Consider the following 26,521-nt stretch of genomic DNA (forward strand, 5'->3'; position numbering starts at 1 on the left):
ATTATATTTTTTGCACTGTGCCTAGAAGTTTAAAATTTAAAAAGTGCAGCAATTTACGGAGTCAACTTTTTGGACATCTAATCGTCCACTAAAATACAGAGCAAATCTGACTTGCTTGTTAGCCCACATGGTCTCGTGATCACATTGTCAAGGGGATATGGCCTTTCATCTGCTTCATCATACCCTCGTATTTGAACCCGAAACGTAATGAGTTAAAACGGAATACCATATCAACAACATGCAAGGGTGCAAATAGATTGATGATTCAGCGAATAAGTTTTTCATAAATTAGATATATGCATCTTAAGATCAGAAAACCGACGGGGTTGCAGTCAGTCAAGCGGACCTAACAAAAATGCAACCCAAACACACAAATAATTACAACGCATATGAACAAGATATTGTTTAGCTGAGTCTGACAGTGGTGAGGCAATCGAAAAATCAGCTCGAATTTCGCTCTTGTTACTAGTAAGGTTACTCCTTGCTCCGGGATGAGCGATCCTTGCGTTGCCCGCCAAGAATACGAGAAATCTGCAAGCCTCTGCTGAATGCTTGGTTGAAGAGCATACGAGTCTGGAATTCAGAAACAAAAGGAAACCAGGCCAAGAATGCAACCGGGGTGAATAGAAGCAGGCCCATAACTATCTCAAAGCCGCGAGCAAGAGTCCGAACCGATGGCCATAAACCAGCCCTGTGCACGACAGGCTTGCAAGCTTGCGCAATCTGACAAGAGACGGGGAACACAAAATCGCGTTAGGAAATTCAAGGACAAAGAGATGCACAAGAGCACTGTCGCTATATCGGGAGTGGATACATATAGTGAATTAAATTAAGGCAAGACGGGAGCATTCACTCACCAGAAGCATTCCCCAGCCAGTTGGCATGAAAGCAAGAATGCAGACGAGGATATCCTGCAGGGTCATGTGAGGCAGCACAATCAAAGTGACCAAAATGGACACAAAAGTTATGAATATCAGTCCCTTGATCAGCCGGAACACAAGTTGGAATTCTGCGCTGAACTTTCGCCTCCCAACAGATACAGTCTGCAGAGAAACATAAACAATTAAGTACAATTAACGGGAATACAATTTCGTGAATCGACCTTATCTTGTGGCCTTCATGTATTGATAATTATGCAAACTTGACACTCACCTTCATAACGAACAAAATAACGACGATCACCAGCCACGAAATGCCATAGACCTGTTAACAAGTAAATACAATATAATAATAAGTTCACAATTGCCAAATCCCTAGAAGAAAAGAAAGGGGAATTGAGAGAGTGACCAGGTTAATTATTTACCAGAACACTCTTGTTTTCCTTTGCGATGTTCAAGTGATACACGAGCCCATACTGATAGACAAAGAACCGTAAGGATAACAGTATCTCAGCTACAATACCGCGTTTTCCAGAATATTGGAGATGCTCTTGTTCCTCCTCCCACCATGATTCCCAGCTTTTTTCAGGTGGAACACCTATACCCCCACGGTTGCTTATCCACTTATTCCAATCCGTCCAATCATCAACAATCTTTTGCCACTCAAAGCCAGATGGATTGAACAGAAAGGGAGCAAACAGCCAGGTGCCCACCATAAACCACATAGATACAGTGATCAAAATGTACGCAACAGCACTTCTATAAGTATGACCAAAGATCTGGTACACAACGAGTAAAATTAAGAGCTCAATGCCCTTAACAAAGTGGCTGCGGGAGTAGAGCCTATAGTTGTCAGCAAATTTGGCATGGAAAACCACAAAACCTCGGCCTGTAGATCTATATTTTGCACCACCATGAAGTAATGTCCTTCCATAATAGTGGGTCTTCGTTCCAAGTGAAAATGTGAAAAATACTGGGGCCAATTGCAATTGCATCAATACGAATTCACTTAGTGCAGTTCGGAAACCCTTCTCCAAACCAATTTCCATCAACATAGGCAACGCCATCAAAAATCCTATTTGAACAAATGATTGAGAAGCAAGGGCCACTTGCAGAGGCTTGTTGTCTCTAATTGCTCGTTCCGTGCTCATACCCTCTTCAAGTCCACTAAGAACAAGATAAAGGCGTCCATAAAGGAAGACGTACACGGTAAGCACAGTGATCTGCCAGAAAAACATACTTCCTTGTTCAGAACTTTTGACAAAATACCTAATTTTATTCTTAATTCTTAAAGACCCAAGTACATAAAAGTTGAAATAAACTAAAGAGCAACGTACCAGAGTACTGTAGTAGAAACCAATTGTGGTGAAATAGCAAGACATCATTCGGAAAAAGTCAAAACGGTGTCCAAGTCGGTATATATCTCGACTGAGTGTCTGCTCCCCATTTCCATTAGCTATTTTTGCTTCGAACATAGAGATCTGGTTAAGGCCCACATCTCTTCCCTTCCCAACTTGTATGTACTCGTGATGAGTTACATTGCCTTCACGGAGTGTGGAATTAAAGCCTGCATCCCATTCCATATTTATATTATAATTGCCCACTCATAATTGTAATAACGGATAATGTTCACTCAAACGCCTCCAACTTACCGGCAAATATGTCTTCACTCAAATTAATAACCTTGGATGCTTTACTGACACCCCCTCTGGTAAGGTGAAAGAGCCTATCAAACACATCAGGATGGCCATAATGAAATCGAACCCTGGATGAGCAGAAACATTAAATTAGAAAAAATTAAGAATAGTCAAATCATAAAAAGCAGAAAAGTTAGCAAACTGAAAAAAAAAATGAAAAAGGTAAAGAAATTAAACAAATGCAAGCACACTTCACACTTGTGCACATGCTAATAACCCAGTACTCAATATTTGGCTGCCATAAGTTTTGGTTTCAAGATTTTCTTTTCCCAAAATTTAAAGTGGACATTATGAGGTAATATAACTTACCTGAGAGGATTGGCCAACAGTCTCTGACCAATGGTGACAAAACTGTTTTCCTGATTTGACATGAACCAAGCTAGAGAAGAAACACTGCATAGGATCAGGAAAGAATGTTAGTGATAACTCGCAATCATCAGTTTGCAATACAGCAATACACCCTTGGTAACAACACAACACCTACCTTCCAGTAAATATATGCTCCCTAAGCCCAAGAATTGTAGGATACCTAACCCCATCATGCTTCTCGAGAAATTCTTGCAGCAAATTCCTCATTTTCAAGGCTTCTTCCATGTAGTTATCCTACAAGATGGGTCAGATTAATTAACATTGCACATTGGGATACACGCACATTGCAAAAGTATTGAACTAATATATTATCCACCAACATTTTAACTTTGTACTTCAAAAACTCATTCAGTCCAGCCAATCATCATTGTCTAAACTTGCTACTCAGGAAAGTAAAATCCTGGATCCATCAGTCTTTTGATAACAACCACCATACCTGGTTCATATCAATTGTTTGCAATCCTTCTCCACGTGTGAAAATAATGGCATGATTTTGATTTTCTGGTTTTCCTTCACCCAAAATAGCAGGTCCTGGAAGCTTTATGCGATAAATTACCTGTGTATAGATAGATAACACTACAATTTAGCAAAGGATGTTAAAGAGTTTAAAGATGATAAAACCTAAAAAGCAAATAGCATACAATTATATGTGACATGGCCTGCTTAAGGATAACAGTTCAAAAATTCAAAATACTTATGCAAACAAGGTTCAAAGAGTGGACTAACCACTTATGAAATACAAATCTGTTCCACAATTTACGTTTAAATACGAAACAACTGTCACATACTAAAAAAGGTACAAATTAAGTGAACAAGGAGTCCACTTCTAAAACAAAACCAAAACATGGAATCTACAAAATTCACTCTAAAACATGAACAGCAGCTCAATAAAAGTAAAAACAGCCGGTGACCAATCTGATAAAATAATAGAAAAGAACAGCCTAAATTCCAAATCAACAGATGCCCATAAATAAGAAATAGAAGCCTTTTTCACAAGTATACCACCTCCTCACCCTTCACAAGCTACAAATCTTAGTCATTATTTTCCTTAAGGCAATTGCCCTTGTAAATAATACATCTTGTCAATGTTCACAATAAATGTGAGAACAAAAATGAATTAATCTACCTTTGAGACGGATACATAACCATAATCTGTTTATGAGAATATAACTTATTTGCCTCACAGATTAGCAATGCCACAAACATATATAGAAATCAGGATTCTAAGCCAGGTGGTATCCTAATTTTCTTAACACATAGGTTCGATTATCAGTATGGCCATTGAGGATCAAACATTCAACAAAACATGTCTTACAATACAATATAATTCATAAACACATTTTACTTTCATAGACTAAAATTCACAAGTGTAGATTATAGCATTACTTGATCCAGATTTTGAACGGGCTCTGAAGAATCAATTGACTTAGGCAGAGCAGCCTTGACTAAAGTAGAGTAATAAACTTTTTGGTTGATCTTCTTGGAACTATCTTTGCTAGGTTCCTCAACCTCATCAATATATGCCACACGTAGTGATGGATATCTGTTGCACAAAAATAACACCACCAATTAAAGTTATGACAATCAAAAAATACTACCAGAATACTATCGGAAACATACGTTGTCATAAGCCTCAGAATGTCTTGCGCACGAGCATCACCAGATCGCTTGTGTATCCCATATAGTTGGCATGATACCACGTATGTGAATTTCAAATCAGCTACTGCTTGACATTGCGCCCACAGTGACCTTCCTTCCTTTTGATCTTCAGAATTCAATTCTATGGCCTTATAGCCTTCCATTAAATCTGGAAGGTGATATTAAGCCATGTGTACAAAGCAAACAATACTTTCTTAGTTTTCTTTATATCTCACTTCAAAAGAAGTGTAAACATTAGGAAATTTATTTAAAATAAAAAGATATAAAATTAGGTACCTTCATCTTGGGCCATATCTAGAAAAGACTGAAGCTCCAAAGCCTTTCGGTAGTACATCATTCCCCTTACTATCATCAGTTATGAAATTTAGTAAATACCGGAGACGAACAATGTCCATAAAAAATATATTGCCATCATTATGCTTTAAAAATGCGTCTAAAATATCAGCACATAGGTGGAGAGATACCAGTACGAGTCAAAGTTTGCCCTCTATATGATGCCCAAAGGCGAAGATCTTCTTCCAATTCGTCTGATCCTTTGAGCTCCTCTTCACTGGTGCAATTCACACGCTCAAGAAAGTTGTTCCACTCATCTGTTTGCCAACATAGAATCAGTAGAGGACAAAGTACTATAGGAGATACAAATACATTAGCTTGAAATATCAGAGAGTACAAAAATAAACCTGGGAAATTTTATTAACCAAAACAAACCTGGGAAAATTTTTTGCAAGTAGAAGAGAATTGAAACCCCATCTTCATTTGGTACTTCCAAATCACGCAACGAAAAGAGAACCTCCTCAGTGTAGTAAGGAGTTAAAACACTACAAGAAAAATTATTACTTTAGAAGCAAGTACAACCAAAGGAGAGTAACTATTATATGGCACACAAACACTTAAGAATATATCAAGTCCTGCACACCATCTAATTTGCAAGGTTTCCGCAAGTTTCTGAGTTAACGGAAACCTTTCATATAAAACTTCTGACCAATCATGTATCCTCCTTAGAGAGCTCAGCTCGCAGAGATGACTTTACCATGGTCCTAGTCTTCTAAATTCTCAAGACTCAATGCCCCCCCCCCTTCATTTTTACAATGTCGTAAAAGTACAAACCAGATTACATCATTGTAAATTTCGCAAAAAGTGTTGGTTCCGAGGGACGGAGGAGGGCTAGGTTAGCCGAAAGATGGTTATTGGTTCAAGGACGCGGGGTGCCCCTGATTTTTCAGGGTAAGAAGGGGTAGAGAAAATGCCTCAAGCCAGTTTATAAATGAAATTTCAAAAATAAATAAAAGACAAACAAGGCAAGATAACTTACGAGAAAGAGAGCATATTGCGAACTTTTGGTGCTGGAGGCATGTTCATAAATAATGAATTTGAGAAAAAAGAGATCCGCCTTCTAGCTTCTAAGTTGGACGGTACATCCATGGCAGACTCCTTTGTTGTAAGCAAAAGATAAAGACGTTTAATCTGCCAAAGAAAAGGTAATTAATGAGGATTATAGGACATTCTGAAGATTAAAATTTGTAATCATATCTCTACCAATGACACACCTTCTCCCTCCAAGCCTCTGTTACTTGTGGAATAGGAAACCTGATCGCCCCAAAAGACGCAAACAACTGATACTGTTGAGGTTGATCAAGGGGCATCATCCCTTCATGGCCAGACATACCATGGCTTGAATCTACCAAACTACACAACAAAAATGACGTCGTCTTAAGTAACGCTTGTATATGTATATAAAAAATTAGTATGCAATCACATCAACGGTGTGATACCTGGACATATGGTCCTCCATTATGTCTCTTGTCACTACCTCCAGCATGTCCTGGAACAGAATCACAACTTGATCCCTTTCGTCCTTATTATTGTCCAACTGCAAAAATCAAGCAAACTTGGTTATGATCATTCATCCAACTGGCTGAGAAAATCACATGCTAAACCAAATCTAAAATCTTACCAGATGTTTGATGAGCTTAACGAAATAGCCATAGAGGCTAGGAAGAGCACTCATATTGTATTCGACCATCAGGTCACCCGCGTCTATGTGCTTGTCAACCTCAAAAAATATATCATCTATAACCCTGAACCCCAATTAATTTAGCTTAGCAAGTGGTATACGAAAAATTAATTCTTACTAGTTGAAAACTGTGGCACAAATCTTAGATGAAGTTTTATTTTCTCCAATGTTATAATGGAATGCTTCTTACAATAAACAAAAACCTACTCTTTCTCACGTTCTCCCTGAACCAGGAACTTAATTATGTTCCTAAATGAAGCATAGCATTCCAAAACAGCACAAGACATGTAATTGTCAGCCTCAATCCTCTTTTTCAACTCTTTATCCTTGCCATTGCTGTCCTTGGCCATGTCTAATGCTATCGGGATCTGATGAGCAACACACAATCACTATGTGCATATAGGGATTCAAAACTTCCCAAAAATGTATGCTAAAACTAACCTTGCTAGCAAGCAAAAATGGAGGCCACTGCGTAAGGGAGCCTAAATCACGATCAGCCCAATAAGGAACAAGCAAAAGGTCCATTTCCCTGAGGATTAAAAAACCTTAGCACACAACCAAAAGAAAGAACACTATGGAAAGAACCTGGAAAAGAAGCAGCACCATAACATTGAACTACTGCAAATAAAAATATATCCATTGCCAGATCACCTATTGCTTATAAGATCCTCCTCTCGGAAACTACTTATTATCTTGTTCCATAATTGAGCAAATCTTGCTGCCTCTTTCTCTTTGTTGACTTCAACCTGGAAGAATTGAAGCATTAATAAATTAATACAACTAATGGAAGGGAAAAATAACAGTTACAAGTTTTACATAGAGAAAACAAAGTTAACCTGAACAAAGGTGCGAGACAAAGTAGCCTTCAATCCTTTCTTCTTTGGTTCACTCTTTTCCGCCGGAATCAAACGGGCATTAAAAGCACCAGGAAGTGATTGAAAACGAGATCTCAGCATTCCTAATGTTCGAATCTGCAACCAATTTGAGAATAAGCACTAATATTGTACAAAAATAATTTTTTTATACAGATCTAAGAAAAAATTGAGAATAATTAGTTCAAAAATCATAAAGAATAATACTAAATGCAGCAGCGAGTTATCATGTTTAAGCCCCTGGAAAGAATATAAATACGGGGATATAGGTATAGCAAAAGAAAGAGCTACAAATTATACATATATCCCATTTAAATGTGAAAGGTGAAATGTAAATTCTACTCTTCAAAACTTCCTGAAGTCTTTGTGAAATTTAAATTCTACTCTTCAGAACTTCATTAAGTCTTAAATGAAGCCTTACATGCAGTTTGTATAGACAAACCATCAGAACTGCAAATCATGTAAGACTTCAGAACTTCATGCAGTTTATATAGACATTGAATACCTCAACAACACTTGCAACAGGAAAAAAAAGGGAGGGGAGGGGGGGTAGTTTGATCAATAATAAACATATGAAGCTTAAAAATGAGCTAATTTGAAAAAGTAGAATTAAAGAGCTATTTTGATCAATAATTCACTAACCTCCCCAAGGCGACGGAATGCACCATAAATTCCTCCAAATATTGTGGAGAAAATGGCGTACCAAATCTGGGTATCCATAAAATAGACCTGAAAAGATTTGAGCATAAGAAAGAAAGAATCTACAATATACTGGACCGGATGACAAGAAAACAATAGCTATGAAAACAACATAAACCATACAAGGATAATTGGAGCCCAGAGTGCAATCACAACACCAATATTGTTCTTTGCTGCAAGGAAAATAAATACATGATAAACAACATGTTGAGGAACGAGATAACATTAAACACAAAGAAGGCATTTGATACATTACCACGGGGAAAAAACTCGTGCCACTGAAAATTGGTTATACGTACACTCATGATGGCTTTTGTTGGACCAACTAAAGGTTTTATCTGGAAAGTAAAAGAATCATTAGAAACAAACAAATGGACAGAACAGAAGCAGAAAATACAGTTTTCACATTTATTGATTTATACCCTATGGAGAGCATTGGGCTACGTTTTATACCCACCCAGTTTTCCCATTCCACCATTTATTGTTTTGATGATTCGTGTACTAACATATAACCCGTAAGAGAAACAAGAAAAGTCCAATGTGGTTAAGGGAGACACCTCTATATAGTAACTGAAAGCCAGCTTGGTAATTATAAGAAGAACCCAAAACATTGTGTACCTGAAAAGTTTCAACAGATAGAAACAAAGGTTATACATAGAAGAGAATGATAACAGATAAGAAACAATCCCATATATCTTCTTTTTTCTCTTTGGAGTAATGGATTCTTACTTGAAAAGGGAAAATGTGCTCTCATGCATTCCCCTCCCAACATAAAGTCGAGGCTACATACAAATAATAATAAATTCAGGCTATTCAGGGCATGTTAGGTGATTAACATAAATGCAAAATACATATTCAAATATCAGAACCTGTTTCACTTACCTGTGACCACCACATCATAAACATCACAATCTTATAATTTGATCTCTCAAGGAATCTACGAATAAATGGGAACAGAAACAGCACCGCAGCCAGCATGTTTGGTGACAAGTAGATAACAACAGCCAAGATAAACAAGGTTGGTTGATGTCCATTGTTGCCAAACCAACTTTTGATAGTTTGAGCAAACACAGGAGGGTTTTTCCAACTATATGCATATGTAATCGGTAGAATTACCACCCACATAGCAGCTGTAATGACCTTCAAAATGTATCTCAACTTCACATGGAATGACATACTCCGCCTACCCTTCCAGCTAAGAATTACATCCAGAAAAGCTGCACAAGCCAAGAAAAATAAGCAATCAATATTTAACAAATTCAACTTCGTACAATGAACAGTGAATTTCAAGATAGCAACATTAGATCTATTTACACCCATGTTGAGAATGAATCCCACATTTATAGGAGGATGGACCTTGCATGGGCTTATACGTAAGTTAGGCTTCTTCCCATATTGCCAATTGGTTTTATGGTGGAACATTAGACTTCTTGATTAACAAAGAGATTGGTGGGATTCAAAAACAAGGACAAGAACTATCAAATTCTAATTCAACATAGTAAAATCTCACTTAGGTATTACATAAAAGGGAAGCGGTAACATACTAAGGCCTAGAAAACAGAGAAAACAATAATGAACTTGCAGCTACAAACACCTATAACAAATTTAATACCTTGCCCAAGCTTCAATACTGCAGCAGTTATGAAGACAGACAATGCTTTCGTGAATACTTCACCATCAAATAATCCAGTAGGTTGCCCCGAGCCATTCCAAGCAACAATGATCATAACCTTATAAAAACAAAAGTCAATTTCAGCAGTGTCATAGAATTAAGTACAGCTCACAGAAGATTAGATGGAAGGAAAGACAGAACCTGTAAACATAGAATAAAGAAGCTCCACATGCGGTCAAAGCTTCTAAAAATATGCCAAAATGACCGTATCTCAACAAAATTAACCTTCCCCACCCATCGATCTCCACTAGCTGGCTTTTTATCCTGAATATTATATCAAGCAAAGTTATGCATCAGGCGAGAAAAGCCTCTCTCAAATTGAACAGCAGTTGTATCACCAGGAACAAAAATATGATTTTTTTCACATATGATCATCACTCTTATCAAGAATACTGTCTAAACAAATTTCCAAATACGGTCTATTAAATAACAATCTTATCAATCTCAGTCATGATCTCAACTGTTAAGGTCAGCCACATGGATGCTCATCTATCACCAACAGGCAACAGAGAAATTAAAAGCAGTTTAGAAACTCACTCAACACTTAACTGTATTAATATTATCAGTTGCTGATTTTAATTTTTCCATTCTATGTTTTAGAATGGCCGTTCCATTCAATCAGAACTAACTTCAAATTAAACTTCCACAAAAGAAGAGTGTAAATTCCCAAAAATATAGATTCTCTTTTGATTTCGACTTAGAAAGGGCTAGAATGGCCTCATGGAAAGGGAAAGCAAGAAGAAAGAGTAAAACAAACATGACCTACCTCATTACTTATATCAGAATGACGCTGATCAATAGGCATGCAAAAGAAATCAGCACCTGCACGCATCGGCCAGCCTAACCGGAAACAATCCACCGACCTACAGTTTAACAAAGAGCATAAGAACTAGAGATATACGAATGAATGGGAGGGGGAAGGCAAAGGGAGAGAAAGAGAGAAAGGGGGAGAGACAGAGACAGAGACAGAAATTATATGTTTGTACCAGAAGTATTCATTTAAATCATCATAATTTCTCCACTGGGAATGCTTTGATTTCCCTCGTTTACTCCTTTCAGCCTCCTGTCAAGAAAAACCACAGAAACATGATGAGATACAAGCAATATGCAAAACTAAAAATTCATCCTTTAGTTTAGAAGGACACCCTAAAACATGATGCTCTCTCCACCTGCCCATGCAGGATTTAAGAAAGGCAAGGATGTAAGCCATTGTTTAGAACTGAGGTACCACTCTTAAACTTATTGAAGTTAAAAACAAAAAAATACGTAAAAATTAAAAAAATACCTTTGCGATCACTAAATAAATAGGAGTCACAACTTTTCTCAAGAAAGCCTCTTCTGCGCCTCCATAGGCAGGCTTCACATTCTCTCCCGTCATTGGACTGACATTCCCAGCGAGCATACCATACAATTCAAATGCCATCTACAGAAACAAATGAAACAAATAAACATCCATTCCTGTGCACTGGAGAGAAAACTTCTATGAGCCTATGAAAGCATATCCACAAAAAATAGTATAGCATGCTATTACAACTTGAATGCTATCAATCAATTTTTTTTTTTGTTGATAAAGAGACAATTTTCACATAAAAATATTAACAACCATACAATCCTACAAATACAACTATTGGTAATGAAAAAAATGCCATAGAGTTGTTGCACTTGTAATGAACAATAGACTACAACTGAACATACGTGGTGATAGATATAGCAAAGGCACTCTGGCATGAATCTCAAATTTGCAGCTTCTCCCCATATCAGAAGATATAGACCCATGTATAGTAGTTTGCGCTGTTGCACCTCTTGCTGTATTGTTGGTAACCTGAAAAAAAAGAACCAAAATAGCATCAAATTAAATAAAGTAAATTTCTTGGGGTGGGGGAAGTGTGAAGAAGCAGAATATACACGCTCCCATTCACGTTAAAGTTTAAGACACCGACATGAAATTTCCTAATTTTTTAAATGATAACCCATTTCTGTGTCAATCACCACACATAAAATAGAGCAGCACCACTTTATTTGTGACTTGTATCAGTTGTACCCCCTGAACACACACACCCAACCAGCAACATGCCCACACAACTATACTGTGGAATATAGGCAGTCCTATTTGAATTCCAGGTTACATGCTCAATAAGATAACTAAGCAACTATTATCAGTCAACTGACATTCGTATAAGACATCTCACCAAAGGCTACTTTTCCGGCCCAAATACTTGCACCATTTTTTGTAGTTCTTGAAAAGCTTCTTCATCACTTCTGTCAATGCACGGTCATCCAACTAACAAGAAAAAGCACAGAATTATGACACAAACAAGGAAGTAAAGATCTCTGCTAATTCCAAGAAAGCACAACTTAAAAGTTTTACCTGCAGCTCTTCTCAGATTTAGACAGAGGATACATTAATATATTCTAATTTCACAAATTAGTTATCTCATATGTCAAACAAATTCTGTTTCAATCAAGCTATGAATTGTCTCTCTGTGAGGTTTAGTAACACTAAAATTGAATGAAATGTTCGCATTCCGCGCCCCATTCAGAAGATAGAAGATACTAAACATCTCCCACCAAAATTTAGTTATCACATATCTAAAGATAAAATGGTTCAGAAAGCCACCAGTTTTTTCCTTTAAGAAGAAAGTCCCCCTTATTTAAGTGCAACAACATCAGTGCAAGAATCGTGGCATTCTAAAATAAGCTTTTGAGAGTTTCATCAGTTAAACCACCAACGTTTCTGTGAAGCACCACCTCCCCAATTCAAGAAAGGAGGGTACCTCATAGATTTGCACCCAAAACTTGTACTTTTTCATTTCTCTAGCTGAGCTAAAAAATAATACTCTTGGTTATACTGTGGACCACTGGCAACACTCATCAGCACTCTCAAAATAGTTCATTGAAGGAAACTCAGTAGTAGCATTGTCGGTAATGAGGTGAACATAAGGCCTCACATTGTTTTGGGAAAATGTGAAACGGCAAAACTGATTTACAAATTTTACATTAACACATGTGCCAGCTAATATTCATGTCATCCACCAAACATCCATGCCAGATACATACCTTGGGTTGTTGATCAGGCTTTGGAAACTGCCTTATATGCACATTTGCAAGCAATAGTATCAGATGCTCCCGTTGATTTGCCACATTATCCTTCTGAAAATTGTTTAGGATAGTCAATAAACATTGGTTACAAAAAATAAAAAATGCATTGCGCTCCAACTGAAGAAGAATTGCATTAATAAATACGGCCACAAGGGACTTTGCTAAACTCCCGAAGTGCATAAGCTGTCTGATTACGTTACCTGAAACCCAAACATTGACTGAAGCCAATCCAGAATGTCTTCTTCATTTTTCTTTTTGTATTCCTTTGGCCAAGGAAGACCCCTGGTGTTACGAAGGGCAAAAACAGCAGCTTGTACCTGCAAACAACATACCATTTGAGTAAATTTGAAAACGGAGCTAGACAAACAAATAAGAATAATATGAATAGACCTCTGGATATTTCATAATTGCTTGATTTGCACTATCAGGATCAAGTGGAAGGATATTGTAAGGGACCAAGAGCTGTGTCTTTTCTGCAACTTTATCATGAGCTTCCAAAATCTGCAAGTGTCAAACATAAGTCCATTGTCAAAGAACACTCAAACACACAGGAAACTAGTACAGTACAACAGCGGCTAAATCTTGACATTGCAAAAATAATCACCATCACATAAAGTGCTGAGGGGAAGGGGGAAAAGAAAAGCTTTACATATCAGAAATGGGAAGAGTAACAGAGTTGTACCTCACGATCAACTTCCATAGATTGTGTCATATTAACAGCCTTTAAAACCTCAAAGAGAACATTGGCAGTCTGGTATGCCTTGGTAAGTTGTGCACTGCATAGAAGGAAAACCCACCATCAGACAGAGGAACAATAGGAGCAATTAAACTAAGCACTCCACCTAACAAGGCCAATAATCTGCCAATGAAACCCACCGGTCAGCTTTATGAGTATTTGACAAAGCTTGAATATATTTTTTGTAGTAATGATGGTAGAAGCTCTGCATTTCACGTGCATCACTTTTTTTAACCCTTCCCATGAGTGTTGGATCATTCTCCTGAAAAATAGAGAAAACTTTGCTTAGAGAACAGATAACACTAACCAGAAACAACTAACTTAGATAAGGTTTTTAAGATCCCATGTTAATCTCATTACGGAGGATATCAACATTGCAGAAAAGCAACTTTTGCTTCTAGTTTTGGGTGGAGTGGTTCATGGATTTAACAACTTGGTCATAGAACAGACTCACTTTTCTCAAACCAAGATTTTTCTGGCATTGTATGTGTGTGTGGTTATTGAACAGTAGAACTCAGATAAACACAAAACACTATCACAGTCCATGGTTAGATACCTAAAAAACATAGAGAAGTTCAAGTCCGCATGAAATTTTACGTAATATTGACATAAATTCATTAGTACTTTTTCATGTTACGCTTTATGGTTCTTTGACATGAAACCATAGTGTGCTCCACCAAAAAATTTCTTAGGGGCTTTACATGTTCCAGGCCGGAACTTGTTATATAAAAATAAAGAAACCAATTTGACTTGAAAACAGAAAATAAGTTTATTTCCACAGAGCCTACAACAACAACAACAACAAAGCCTTTTCCCACTAAGTGGGGTCGGCTATATGAATCCTAGAATAAATTTTTTCGACCCTTGCTCACTTATCACTGTGCTCGGGCCACACAGCGCGCCACTTACGGGTGACGTCCTAGCTTTAGCGCAATTTCGTTCTGGATTCATTGTCATAAGGATTCGACGTAACTGTGGAATGCCGGCTGTCGACTACCTGACGCCCTCCCCCTCCTCCTTTATCCGGGCTTGGGACCGGCAATGTAAGATAAACTTACACAGGCGGAGTTTCCCCCTATGAATAAAGCTTCGCAAATTTTCCACTAAGGCCAAGATGGCAGTTTAATTTGTCAGCTTGAGAACTTTAAAAAGCTAGTCACCCAGAAAATTGTATTAAGCAAGCATTTAAAGTTGGCTAAATATGACTAGAAATCAATAACTCGCTTATTGGATCTGTAAGACATAGTTTTTCTAAATTTCAGCCCAAAATCATAATAGCCCAATATACGTCATTTTGCTTTCCTTTCTTCCCTTCGTTAGAAAAAAATAAATTCAGTAGAAGACATCTAAAGTTGGCTACAAAGAACTGATGATTCGTACAACGAAACCAATTTCTAAAGAACCATGTACAGAAATGAGGAAGAGCTTGTTTAAGAGCCTTTGTACTGAGATATGAAAAACTTTATGCACAAGACTACAAAATAACTGATACTTATACAACGGAACAAATTTGTTAAGGTCTAAGCATTATAGCTAGAAAAATATATAATTATGAGCTTTATACAAAGATAACTAAATAATACAGCATACCCTTTCAAGACGTTGAAGAAGGGCAGTTTTAAACTGACGAACGCCACGTCCACTAGAAGTAGGATCCAGCCTATGAGCCTTCTCGAAGGCATAAAATCGACCTACAACAACATCCAGCACGAAATTATATCTCATATGGCCAACAAAATAAAGTGGATATCATAACAAACTGATATAAGAAATTTAGATGAAATGAGAAGTGAGAACAAGACCCAGAACATCTAAATGAAAGAAACAAGATTGTCTTAGTGGAATAATTCAAAGGTGGTGTATATCGAGAAAGAACCACCATATTATCAATTTATCAGTGAGCCCTTCTTTCTCAGACCGATTTCTAATTGCCACAACGGGTGTAAGAAAAGGCAAGTTACTATAAATCCTTTCCTTTAGTGAGACAATGAACCACATATCAGACAACATAACTCAACTCATGCCCGTATAACATGCAAAGAAATAATTTCTGAAAAATATAACAGACTTCTAACATAAGTAGACAAACTCCAAATCATCAATACATGGATGAATCCTTCTATTCGAAAATAGTAGATGGGAAAAACACAGAAGCAACCGTGTGTACATGTGCAATTAAACCGAGCACAAAATGCACACATGAGCAAGCGAAAACACAACGCTAATTTCTTTGACATAGGTACCAAGTACCAACTGCATACAAAAATTCGAATAATATCCGAAATGCATATAAAGAAACAGACCCAGATGCAAAAAAAATCTTAATGCTCATTAATTCAATGCAATTCCAAACAAGCAACTCAGTAATAAACATTTGCAAGCAAAAAGTTCCGGCCGTTAAAACTTACAGAGATAAGCAACTCTAGGATTGTTGGTTTCGACTTCATTGGCAACACGAAGAATGGGGGCGATTTCGACAAGGGACGATGGCACGATCTCACTGTCGAAAGCCGTCTCCCCGATGTTCCCGGCGGTCTGTGTTCGAGTTAACCGCCTCTGCAGTGGCTGCTGAGGTGGCTGATCCGAACCACCCCCTCTCGACGACGACGCCATTCTCCTTCACTTCCTATCAAAACCTCAGAGCTCAATCACACTACTGGTTCTTCCTACTTCCTACTAAAAACGCAAAATTTCAAAAAATAAAAAATAAATCCAAAAGCAATAATAAATCAAATTTTGAACTAAGAACAGAAAAATAAAGCTTAAAACTCGAATAAATTTAAAAATAAAATAAAAATAAAAATAAAAATAAAAGAGAAAGCGATTACCGGCGGAGCAGAGAAGCTAAGCTTTGAAATCCGGCATCTGAAACATGCAAGAGAGAGAGAGAGATTAAATGCAAGTAATTATTTAAAAAAAATTGAAAAAAAATGAAGGAAAAAAGGGAGAATGTGAGTGGAAACACAATGTGGGAAAGGAGAAAGCTTTACAGAAACAGCAGAAAGACGAGTGCTAGGGTTTCCAGCGGAGGAGAAACCCTAGGAGAGAGAAACGGCAAAGCAGAGAGAGAGAGAGAGAGAGAGAGAGAGAGGCGCGGGGTGCTGCGAGTTTAAGCTAAACGAAGGGAAATCATAAGGTTAGAGGACAGTAGTGATACTCTCCCACTGCTGCTGTAGTGCTCTAATCCTAGATAGAGGAGAGAGAAAAATTCCCTACTTTTCCCACTTGTGGGCCCAAATGCATGGCCCTTGCGTCGTGCCATCTTTCAGGTTCAGAATTACCGCTATACCCTTGGATATTTACTCCTCTCCTCTGCGCTTCTTCCGGGGGTCAAATTTGTAATCGGGTAAAAAAAATGAAAAGTCTTGTATTCAACCCTCGTAAATAACGGATTCGATATCAAATTAAGTTGCATATTGTGTGACTTAACCGAATCTTTCTCTTTTAACGTAAAAATATTGATGCATTTAAAATTAAAAAAATCACACCAAATAGGAAAGGGGTAAGGTCAATTAGGTCAAATTATAATGGGATAGGAGATGTAATGTCTGTATGTTTTTTGTCTCTAGTGCAGAATTTAGTAGCGCGGGACCCGCACGACCGACGGTGACTGACAAATGACACGATCTGCGAGGGGGATGGTGACCGCTCTCCGCAGCAAGTTTGAAAAGCGGTGGAAAAAGAAGAAAGTATTAATTTTTTGACCTCAAAATATTAAAGAAAATAAATTTTTTATTCTGTTTTTAATTAGGAAAGTAAATACACTCTTTGGTATGGTCCACGTCACATGGATAACGTAATATATATAAGTAGTACGATGTGGGAGTAGGGAACCGGATTCCCACCGGATCCAAAAGAACTGAGCTAAATGATCAAATAATTCAGACTTTTGAAATTTAATTCAACAGCTACGATTATTATAATTTTTAGAGACTCTGTCTGTAGTTATTTGATCAAATTTCAATAATTTGAATTATTTAATGAATGAATTTAGTTCCTTTGAATCCGAAGGAGATCCAGTTCTGTGGGAGTAGATACTTTCCTGATTTTACACCTTCGGAGTTTGGATCAAATAATTCTACTCCTTAAAGAGTCAAAATTTTTACTGTTTTTAAAAGCTACAATAATTTTTTGCCACGGAATTAAATTTTAAATATTAGAATTATTTGATTGCTGGTCCGGAAGGGATCTGCTTCCGTACGATGTAACATGTAAAATTGTTTTAGATTTTTGGTGGGTCCAAGGTTTATATAATTTTTTGTTCCATCTTCAAATGTGGAAGGTTTATGCTGTGGGCCTCGTGGAAACTTTAGCCCAAGGATCCCTTCTTATGGACTAAGAGATGAAAAGGAAGCCCAGTTCAAATTCACTGGGTTGGGTTTTAATAGCACGTCTTTTGTTCTTCGGTGTTGCTCAAGTGCGGTGTACCTCAGGCCCAGTGTCTGATGTCCTCTAAAATGATGTCTCCTCTATGTCTTTTTTTTTTTATTTTTTGACATTTGTGTTGGCTTTATATATAGATATGTTGTCCTACTTAATCCCTATTAATTTTTAATAAATTAGAGTTTAAGTGGTATAACATGTGTCATAAAAATGAAGAAGGAGACACAAAGGGGACACCATTTTGGGGACAGTAGACCTGCTGACATCCTTCGACTATGGTCCCCTGGGCCTCTTTTTGATGTGGGTTGCTAGTTGTTGGAAGGGAAAGTCTATCATTGTATGTCTTTCTTGTAATCGTGTATTACATATGAAGGGAACAAAACAACTGTAGATTCAAGAATTTGTTTCAACCTGTTGCCATGATTCTCAACTCAATTAAATTCACTATTAGACTAAACAAAGATTATTGAAAGAAAATACAAGTTATTGGGATTAACTTGGTCATTTCAAGTCCAAACATATTAGTTTATAAAAGGGATTACTTTTCCAAATTTCAAGTGTTTATAGGATTTAGTTTTTAGTCTAAATGATATTTCTCTTCTTAACTCTAAAGGATGTCTGAAGTTTCTATCTACACTCGGTTATTGATTAAAAAAGACCTGCGAGCAAAATCGAACATATAATTTCAAAGGCAAGAATAAAAGTTCTCGATGAGTCACAAACTCCATGTATTTATTTATTTATTTATTTATTTATTTTGTAGATGTTGATTGAAACCAATGATAAATAAGTGACCAAGTACAAGAGGGCGGCAGTCGAAAGAGTTTCAGTTGAAAGAGTTTGAAAACATCAGTTAGCCTGCAGATACATAGTTGTGTTGAAAGAGTCACAACACACACACCTCATACTCTCTCTCTCTCTCTCTCTCTCTCTCTCTCTCTCTCTCTCTCATATCTGTCAGCTTCCATATGTCAGCCTCCTCTGATTGATTGCCTGGTTGTATATTGCTCCAATTCTCCATCACTTTCTTCTCTCCTTTTCTTTTTGTTTTTTACTCTGTCTTGCAGTCCTAGTTTTTCTTTAACCAGCATCTCTTTTATTCCCTCCTCCCTCTTCCTTCTTCAGATTCCCTCCACCCTCTCCGTCTTCCTCGTCAAACATCGAAAACCAAACCTTTTTCTTCTTCTTGGATTGTATTCCTCCTGTGCCAGCTGCCAACTGACAAGAGTTTTGAGTTGCAGGCATTCAATAGTTAATGTGCTATTTGGCATTTCAGCAACTGGGTTTTGCCTGAAGTTTCCGGGGTTGCCCTGAGTTCGCCTAAAAGAGCTTTGAGGTGAGAAAAAAATTATGTCTTTACAGAATTTATCATGGTCCGTTTGATAATCATTTCGCTTCCACGAGGCTTTACGCGCTTTTTGACTTTTAAATGGTTAGTAAAGGGAGTTGACGAGTTTTGCGTTTTAATTTTTAAGCATGTCACATGGTTTTAAGTTGCATAGTTTCTGTTATGGCTTTTCTTAAAATCTTACCTCAATCCACCTCCATCTGTTTACAATTTACTTGATGTTGCAGTTTATGATTCAAATGTCTTTGTACTAGAACATATAAGGGCCCATTTGATAAGCATTCGTTGCGCGAAGCTGATCATGCTTTTGGACTGACTAAAAGCACAAATGTGTTCACAATTTGATTACTTTCATAGTTTAGGATTCCAGATATCCAGTTTTGGTTCATGAGGGTGGGAAAGTCTTGTGCCTTTGAGTACGAGGCTCTGTGTTATGGGACTGAATGTAAGTTTAAAGGGCTTAATTGTGGCAACGGTCCTTGAATTATAAACTTATAGTCCGCGTTGCAGTACTAGTCCTTTTCGTCAACTGCATCAATTTTCCTGTTGTAGTTTACGAGTGCAAATATTCAATTCTGGTTCCTTATGGGAGGAAAAATTTCTGTAAATTAGATTATTGCTTCAAAATAATGCTTTATTTTTGTCTCGGGTTCAATTCATGTTCCAATTTTTATGGTTTCTGAGTGAAGGAAATTGAATCATGTCTTCAAGCTTAATGAATCCCAACCTAACAAGTTTTCTATCTTTTACGAAATGAAATTCGATCCTATTGGATGAATAGCCTCTTAATTACTGTTCATTTTTCACCATTATTTGAGGAAAAAGATTTTCAACTTGCGTTGTGATCTGTAGGATTTTAAGAAACAAACATAGTTTACACGACTGCACGAACGAGATCATAGTTTGTTCTACATATGTTTCGAATTATTTGTAGCAACCCATTCGGAGGAATTTTGAAGAGGATATTGTGCTTTCTTGTAGTATAGTTTGCACTGCTTTTAACTTGCTTGTATTTTATTACATGGTTTTGTATCTAAAGATTCAGTTTCTACTATTAAACTTGGTTTTTCGTCCTTTGCATATGATTCAGTGTAAGGGAAAGGATTTGGTATCAGCAGTTCAGCAGAAACACAAATGGCGTCGTCTTTGCAGGATCTTTTAGCAGAAGATGGATTTAGGAGAAAAAAATTGTTGAGCAAATCAAAGGCTTCCTCCTTCCACTCAGGTTCAACTACGCGTCATTTGGCTAATTTGGATCCACACAAGAGACATTCCATGTCAGGGGATAGAATTAGGACAGAGAAAACAAGGTCTGATGTGTCTCGGTTTGCTGTGAATAATGATCTTCCAACGGGTGATGGTGTTGCTGGTAGGAGACCATCCGTTGATGGAGGATCAAAGAAAGAAGTTAGGGATGGACTCGGAGAAACAGGTGCTACTAGGTTGAGGGAAGCTAGAAGTTTGAATAGAATTTTTCCGCGGAGTCTGCCACGAAATGAGATAGTTGAGGTTGAAGGTGAAGATTTTGAGAGATACAAGGATATATATTCGAACGAATTGTATAGCTCAGAAAAAAGAAAGGATAAGTATTTGATTGGAAGTATGGAAGACGATGGACTTGAAGAGAGCTCAAAGAAGGACACGAAGTTTGATAGGAGGAATGGCCACAGTTCAAACAAATATGTTCCTGGACGTACGAGTTTTAGTGACAGCAATAGACAAAGCAGGAAACTGCCAGAGACCTCACATGACAGATCAAGGAGAGATTCATCATATAGCAAAACTTCGGAAGATGTTCGCAGACAAAAGAGTGATAAAGTTTTACGGGCAGTTCCTGAACCTGCTCTTGATGAGATTGCTATCCAAGCCATTGTTTCCATTCTAAGTGGATGCATTAAGCAGTTTCTCAAAGATGAGAATTTCCGGCATGAACTCAGAGACAAATGTATCTCCTTCCTAAACTTTGTTGATCTGGAAGAAGGGAATGCCGAGAGCAGAATCATTGCCAGATTTGAACAGGCAATCGAAACAGTGGAAAAGGCAGCAGAGGAGTCAGCAAGTGAACGGGATTTAAAACGAGCTTCATTGCAGCTTAGTGTTATAACCGGGTTGAACAATGCCGATTTGAAAGATGGATTGACAGCCGGAGTTCCTAATTACAAACTGTCAGCTTGTGCTCATCTCTATCTCAGTGTGGTGTACAAGTTACTGAAGAAAGACCGTGTATCAGCAAAGCATCTTTTGCAAGTTTTTTGTGATACGCCATTTCACGCACGAATGACATTGTTGCCTGAATTATGGGATCAACTATTTCTTCCACATTTGACACATTTAAAGACGTGGTATGATCAGGAAGCTGATTCAATAGCGGATAGACAAAACAAGCCGAGGAAGCTGAAGCTTTTAGGAAAAATGTACAATGAAATGTTGGATTCTGGGACTTACCAATTTGCCGTTTACTATAAGGACTGGCTCACCGAAGGAGTTGAATCTCCTCCCACTCCTGCTATCCATATCCCATCTGTAGTATCTCTTCAGGAAGCTCAGCAGGGAAGTTCTGAAAGTCATTCTTCGGAAGCACCTAGTCCAGGCGGTTCACAGCTAATGGTCAGCAAAAAACTATACGATTCTGTGTTTAGCCGTGCAAGTAAACCTGATCCTAATGATACCGAGGATGATGGAGAGATGGAAAACTTGGATACTATTACGAGAAGCTCTGATGGTTCATTTGTTGTGAAACAAATAACTCAGGACTCTGCCGAAAGAGTTCAATATCAGTACCACGACACTGAAGATGATTACTCTAAGAGTGTGCCGGAAGATCGATCCCTTTCTGTAAGTGACTTTTATGTTAATTAATTCTTTTTCTGAGCACATCTAGCAATATCTAGATTCAATAGACGTTTTTGTATTCTATGCTGGGACAATCTTATGAATATATTCTTTAGTAATTAGCACCAGCTTACTGCAATTAAGTTTTATTTGCAATTTGATTCAACATAATAGTTTATCACACAAACACGAAATATTGTACAGAATACAGTTAGCATCTTTGCAAGCTTCTTTTGAGCTTTGATATTGTATCTGGTTATTTGTTGTATGGCATATAAATTTATATGAGATTTTCGTTGTTCTGCTAGGTGTCATCGTCATGCTCTAGAACATTTTTTAAGGAAAATGGACTCTTCACGACAGAAGAGCAAAAATGGGGTTCTCTTGGAGTGAGTGATCTACCAGAAAGCAACCTAAATCATCAGTTCGGTGACATGTCTAGAGAAAACTCAGAAAGCCCCCGTACGCTGCATGCACAGGAGAATAAGGTCACCCTCAAAATCCATGTAAACTCCGTTTTTGAACAGAAGCACATGGAGGATTCCAGCGATCACAATTTATCTATGATATCGAATTTCAGTGAACCTTCGATTGCCAGTTCTATTGTAAACGTACTGCACCCTCTCTAAAACCTTTAACTTTGTAAAATGTCAGTTCTAGTTTATGATACTTATGTTTTTTCTCTTCTTGTGCAGCCAATCAAAGCAAGGTCTTCGATCGAAGGTGAGTCAAAAGGAACGTCTGAGGTTTATATAGTTTGGTAGTGCACATCTGGATCTGTTGCTCATATTTACATTTCCTTGGCACAGATTTACATGGAAATTATTTTGAAGGAGTCACTTTTTCGGGCATTCCTCAGGACTTCATATGCCCTCTAAATGGACGGTTGTTTGAAGATCCAGTGACCCTAGAGACGGGTCAAACCTTTGAGCGTTTGGCCATCAAGGCGTGGTTTGATCAGGGAAACAGAACATGTCCGGTGACAGGAAAAGCTTTGGAATGTCTAGTGTTGCCTCTTCCTAACTCTATCTTAAAGCGCATGATTCGTAGTTGGAAATCTGAACATTGTCGGAAACTCTTAGCTTTTGCCTCTCATGTAGTGGGGACCTTGGCGAGAGATGTGTCCAGTCACTGCGACGAGACTGCTATTTCCGTGCTAGAGCAGCTTCTCACTTGTTTCAGCAATGAGGAAAGGACAGAAAATGCCAAGCACCTGATCTCTCTTGGAGGCTTGCAGTTTCTTCTTCAGCGGTTTCATTATGGAAAAGTTGAAGAGAAATCGCGTGCAGCAGCATTACTGTCATGTTGCATAGAAGCAGATGCAGATTGTAGGAATCAAATAGCAAGAGACATTAACAAACAGTATGTTATGGAGATGCTCCAAAGCCAGCAATTTAAAATAAGAACAAATGCAGTGTTGTTGTTGATGGAATTGATTTGCCTCAAGAGGTGCGTAAAGTTTACTTATTGGTAAAAAAGTTTCGTGGGAGTTGCACTACATAATGAGCCTGTCAACATTCCCCATCATATCATCTTTTTTATCCTCATTGATTGTGCGTGTGAGTGATTCATCATCTCCGGAAATGTGCATAAACATACTGTTAGGGTGATGTAGAAACAATATATACGTCACCTATTTTTCTTCTCGACGCAAATGATAAATGCCTATTGAAAAATGAGGGACCGTATAACTGTAATTGTTAGTGATTAGTTTGGTATCTACTGGTATTTTCATCACTAATTCCATGTTGTTTTCTTTCCCATTGCAGGAAGAAAGACGTCACAACATTTCTCAGTGGCTTGCAGATTGAGGGGATGGTGGATACAATGGATGTTTTGCTTGCATGTCTCCAGAGTTCTCCAGCCAACCACAGACCCCTGGTTGCCGTGCTTTTGTTGCACGTAGATCTTCTGGTATACTCATTAAGCATAAATTTAAGAGTTTACAGAAACTTTTAATGGTTCCGTCCTAAATATCTTACTTTGCTCGACCGTTTCTTGCATCAGCAATGCCACCTAAAATTAAAATGAAAGGCATCTATGCTGTATGAAAAGAGAATTTTCGACAACTTGATTTCTTTTTACTTGGTGAATTATAGTTTCTGATTTGTAGAATTAGTATTCCTACATGCTTAATCTTGTGAATGCTGGTAACATTAGAAATTTAGTGATTGTTGCTCATGTAAATTCTGTATCATGTATCTGTATTCATGTGTTCTACGGACACGCAGTTCAAAAGAACTGGTTGCTGCTGGGTGAGAGGTGAATAACTTCATTTACCCAAAAAAAAAAAAAATCTGTTTTGGTTGCCGGTGGTGGCTTATCTGTATTTGATTGGTACTTTACATTTGATGATTCAGTAATATCTTGAAATTCCATTTCCGTTGTTAGAAGATAACGTCTCCATCTTGATTCTGCATGATCAAAATGTATGTTTGGCTAAGACAACCATGCTTTACAGGTAGAGAGGAAGCTGTCGACGCCATTACACAGAGAAGAAGCTCTCGACGCCATTACAGAGGCTCTTGATTGCAGCCTAACTGATGCGAACGTCCAAAAGAATTGTTGCACAGCACTTCTTATCTTGGGAAGGTTTTTCTCTTGCTCCAGAAAATCATCACAAAGTTGGATCTTAAAGCAAGAAGATTGTAGTGGCAATTCTGAAGTGAATTCACTCGACAACGAAGAAGGCATTTCACTAATTGACGACACGTCTCCATTGGTACATTTTTATTCCCATAAAAATAATTTATTGTGTTCATTTTTCCTTCTAAATTGAGTGACAAGAAACTGAAAATTTATTATCAAATGTGTTAATGCTGCAATATATAGGATGATGCCGAAAATTCCAGTGAAGATTGGTTGAGGAACTTGACAGTGTCACTACTCGGTTATGGAAAGAAGTCTTTTGTAGAAACCCTTTCAAAGTGTTTAGAATCCGAAAACTTGGAATTGATTAGAATGTGCCTAATCACCGTGGAATGGCTGAGCCGCGCACTTTCTTCACTGCCCGGTTCTGAGTTTCAGCTATCCGCCTTCTCATCTCTCATTTTTCCACTAAAACAATGTCTGAAGACCAGTGAGCAGGTTGAGCAGAAGATCCTTGCTTCAATGTCCATGCTCAACTTCAGCAAAATATCCGGTTAGCAACTTCAGCACAAACGTATTTTCCTACATTTTACATAACAAATGCATAACAGACGGCGTTTAACATTATATTTAAGTTTCCATTTGTGAACTCAAAAGGATCTCAGCAGTGCATTATCAGACGGACGTGAACAGTTGAGTTTCTATGATTTTACTAATGCGTGGATGCTAAGTTTTAATTACTATATTTCCTTGTTTGTTGCAGAATGCAGGGTGCTTTTAAGAGAAAACACAGAAGATATTGCGGTTCCTCTAGAAAACCTTGCTGAAGTAACTTGGAGTGCAAAACTACTACATGACATTATTTCTGAAGAAAATCACTAATCTAGCACGAAAGACGTTTACCGGTATTATTCCTCTGTAATTTTCACAATTGTGCAGGTGTTTACGTTTTCTTGGATCAAATCTGCAGCTTTCCTTAAGTCTTGATTTGGCCAGGAATTTTTAGACTCCTATAGCGAGTGATGTATTGTAACTTCTGGTACAAGAAAACTTTGTATATAGATGGTTTGTTATATAAACTTAATTGTAACTTCTGGTCATCCAAACCAAGTTTTTACTTGTGAATTGTATATTTTAAGGGTTAATTAAGAACAAAAATCGATCGATAAATGTGTTTTTGGATATATGCTGTGTTCTTTAAACATCTTTAGTTAAATTTTAGAATTTCCAAGTGAATATGCTCATAAGTTTCAGTATTCTATGTGTTTGGGCGAAGAACTAGCGAGAGAAAAGGTTTGGAAAACCTTGAAAGGGATGGGACTAAAGCCCGTAGAGAATTGAGTCATTTGTGATAACAACCTAACCTATGGACTGGAGATCCCAAGAAATAGGTTCAAAGGGTAATAATAAGTCACAAGTAATATGAGTGAAGTCATGCTAATTTTAATTTGGAATATTATTCCATGTTCATCCCTAAGAAGCATGACATCTTGAAGCATTTTTAGGTTGAGATTTTTTTTTCTTTTAGTAAGGTCTATATTCTATGTTGAGTGGGATATCTAGCTGCAAGAATATCCTTGATAGTCTTACCTATGTGAATGTGGAAGTGAGGCCGTTTCCTATGAAATCTTGGGCAAGTTTCTAGAGCGTTCACTATACTGGGATACAAGCACA

At 37.6% G+C, this 26,521-nt stretch overlaps 2 protein-coding genes across 6 annotated transcripts; one reads left to right on the top strand and one right to left on the bottom strand.

Annotated features, from left to right (window-relative positions):
• Nucleotides 1-264: 264 nt before the first annotated feature.
• Nucleotides 265-16,850, bottom strand: LOC126589316 (callose synthase 3-like). 3 transcript variants are annotated; one of them, XM_050254584.1, is made up of 44 exons: nt 16,686-16,850; nt 16,524-16,560; nt 16,104-16,321; nt 15,286-15,386; nt 13,836-13,957; nt 13,642-13,735; nt 13,350-13,460; nt 13,160-13,276; nt 12,918-13,010; nt 12,050-12,141; nt 11,556-11,682; nt 11,146-11,283; nt 10,847-10,923; nt 10,627-10,723; nt 10,002-10,124; nt 9,801-9,918; nt 9,071-9,405; nt 8,918-8,970; nt 8,746-8,806; nt 8,445-8,526; nt 8,312-8,361; nt 8,132-8,218; nt 7,454-7,588; nt 7,269-7,363; nt 7,059-7,146; nt 6,825-6,985; nt 6,558-6,681; nt 6,376-6,473; nt 6,151-6,289; nt 5,916-6,067; nt 5,312-5,421; nt 5,068-5,193; nt 4,880-4,948; nt 4,565-4,751; nt 4,331-4,487; nt 3,381-3,500; nt 3,060-3,178; nt 2,885-2,968; nt 2,531-2,643; nt 2,216-2,445; nt 1,304-2,101; nt 1,153-1,203; nt 858-1,043; nt 265-723 (listed from the first exon to the last, which is right to left on the bottom strand). In XM_050254584.1, the coding sequence occupies exons 3-44, from the start codon at nt 16,306-16,308 to the stop codon at nt 475-477; spliced, it is 5,874 nt and encodes a 1,957-aa protein (XP_050110541.1). In that variant the 5' UTR covers nt 16,309-16,321; nt 16,524-16,560; nt 16,686-16,850; the 3' UTR covers nt 265-474. The 3 variants fall into 3 exon arrangements, with proteins under 3 accessions (XP_050110541.1, XP_050110539.1, XP_050110540.1); XM_050254582.1 differs by having other exon boundaries at nt 16,104-16,368; XM_050254583.1 differs by having other exon boundaries at nt 16,104-16,371.
• Nucleotides 16,851-18,985: 2,135 nt separating this feature from the next.
• Nucleotides 18,986-25,937, top strand: LOC126588545 (putative E3 ubiquitin-protein ligase LIN). Of its 3 annotated transcripts, none has more exons than XM_050253647.1 (10): nt 18,986-19,414; nt 19,784-19,871; nt 20,517-22,261; nt 22,567-22,869; nt 22,954-22,981; nt 23,068-23,707; nt 24,028-24,172; nt 24,720-24,980; nt 25,091-25,400; nt 25,611-25,937. In XM_050253647.1, exons 3-10 carry the CDS (start codon nt 20,561-20,563, stop codon nt 25,727-25,729), a joined length of 3,507 nt encoding a protein of 1,168 aa, XP_050109604.1. In that variant the 5' UTR covers nt 18,986-19,414; nt 19,784-19,871; nt 20,517-20,560; the 3' UTR covers nt 25,730-25,937. The 3 variants fall into 3 exon arrangements, with proteins under 3 accessions (XP_050109604.1, XP_050109605.1, XP_050109603.1); XM_050253648.1 differs by having other exon boundaries at nt 19,797-19,871; XM_050253646.1 differs by lacking the exon at nt 19,784-19,871.
• The last annotated feature ends 584 nt before the right edge of the window (nt 25,938-26,521 follow it).

The sequence above is a fragment of the Malus sylvestris genome, chromosome 11 (assembly GCF_916048215.2).
Source record: "Malus sylvestris chromosome 11, drMalSylv7.2, whole genome shotgun sequence".
Taxonomy (NCBI): Eukaryota; Viridiplantae; Streptophyta; class Magnoliopsida; order Rosales; family Rosaceae; genus Malus; species Malus sylvestris.

Bases quoted from the DNA above. Each gene is read 5' to 3' on its own strand.
- LOC126589316 (XM_050254584.1), bottom strand. From the start codon at position 16,308: ATGGCGTCGTCGTCGAGAGGGGGTGGTTCGGATCAGCCACCTCAGCAG. The intron at 13,277-13,349 runs GTCTATTCATAT...TGTTGTTTGCAG, and splicing joins CAATTATGAAATATCCAGAG to GTACAAGCTGCTGTTTTTGC. The intron at 6,474-6,557 runs GTAAGATTTTAG...TGATTTTTGCAG, and splicing joins TTAAGCTCATCAAACATCTG to TTGGACAATAATAAGGACGA.
- LOC126588545 (XM_050253647.1), top strand. From the start codon at position 20,561: ATGGCGTCGTCTTTGCAGGATCTTTTAGCAGAAGATGGATTTAGGAGA. The intron at 22,262-22,566 runs GTAAGTGACTTT...TTGTTCTGCTAG, and splicing joins CGGAAGATCGATCCCTTTCT to GTGTCATCGTCATGCTCTAG. The intron at 25,401-25,610 runs GTTAGCAACTTC...TGTTTGTTGCAG, and splicing joins CAACTTCAGCAAAATATCCG to AATGCAGGGTGCTTTTAAGA.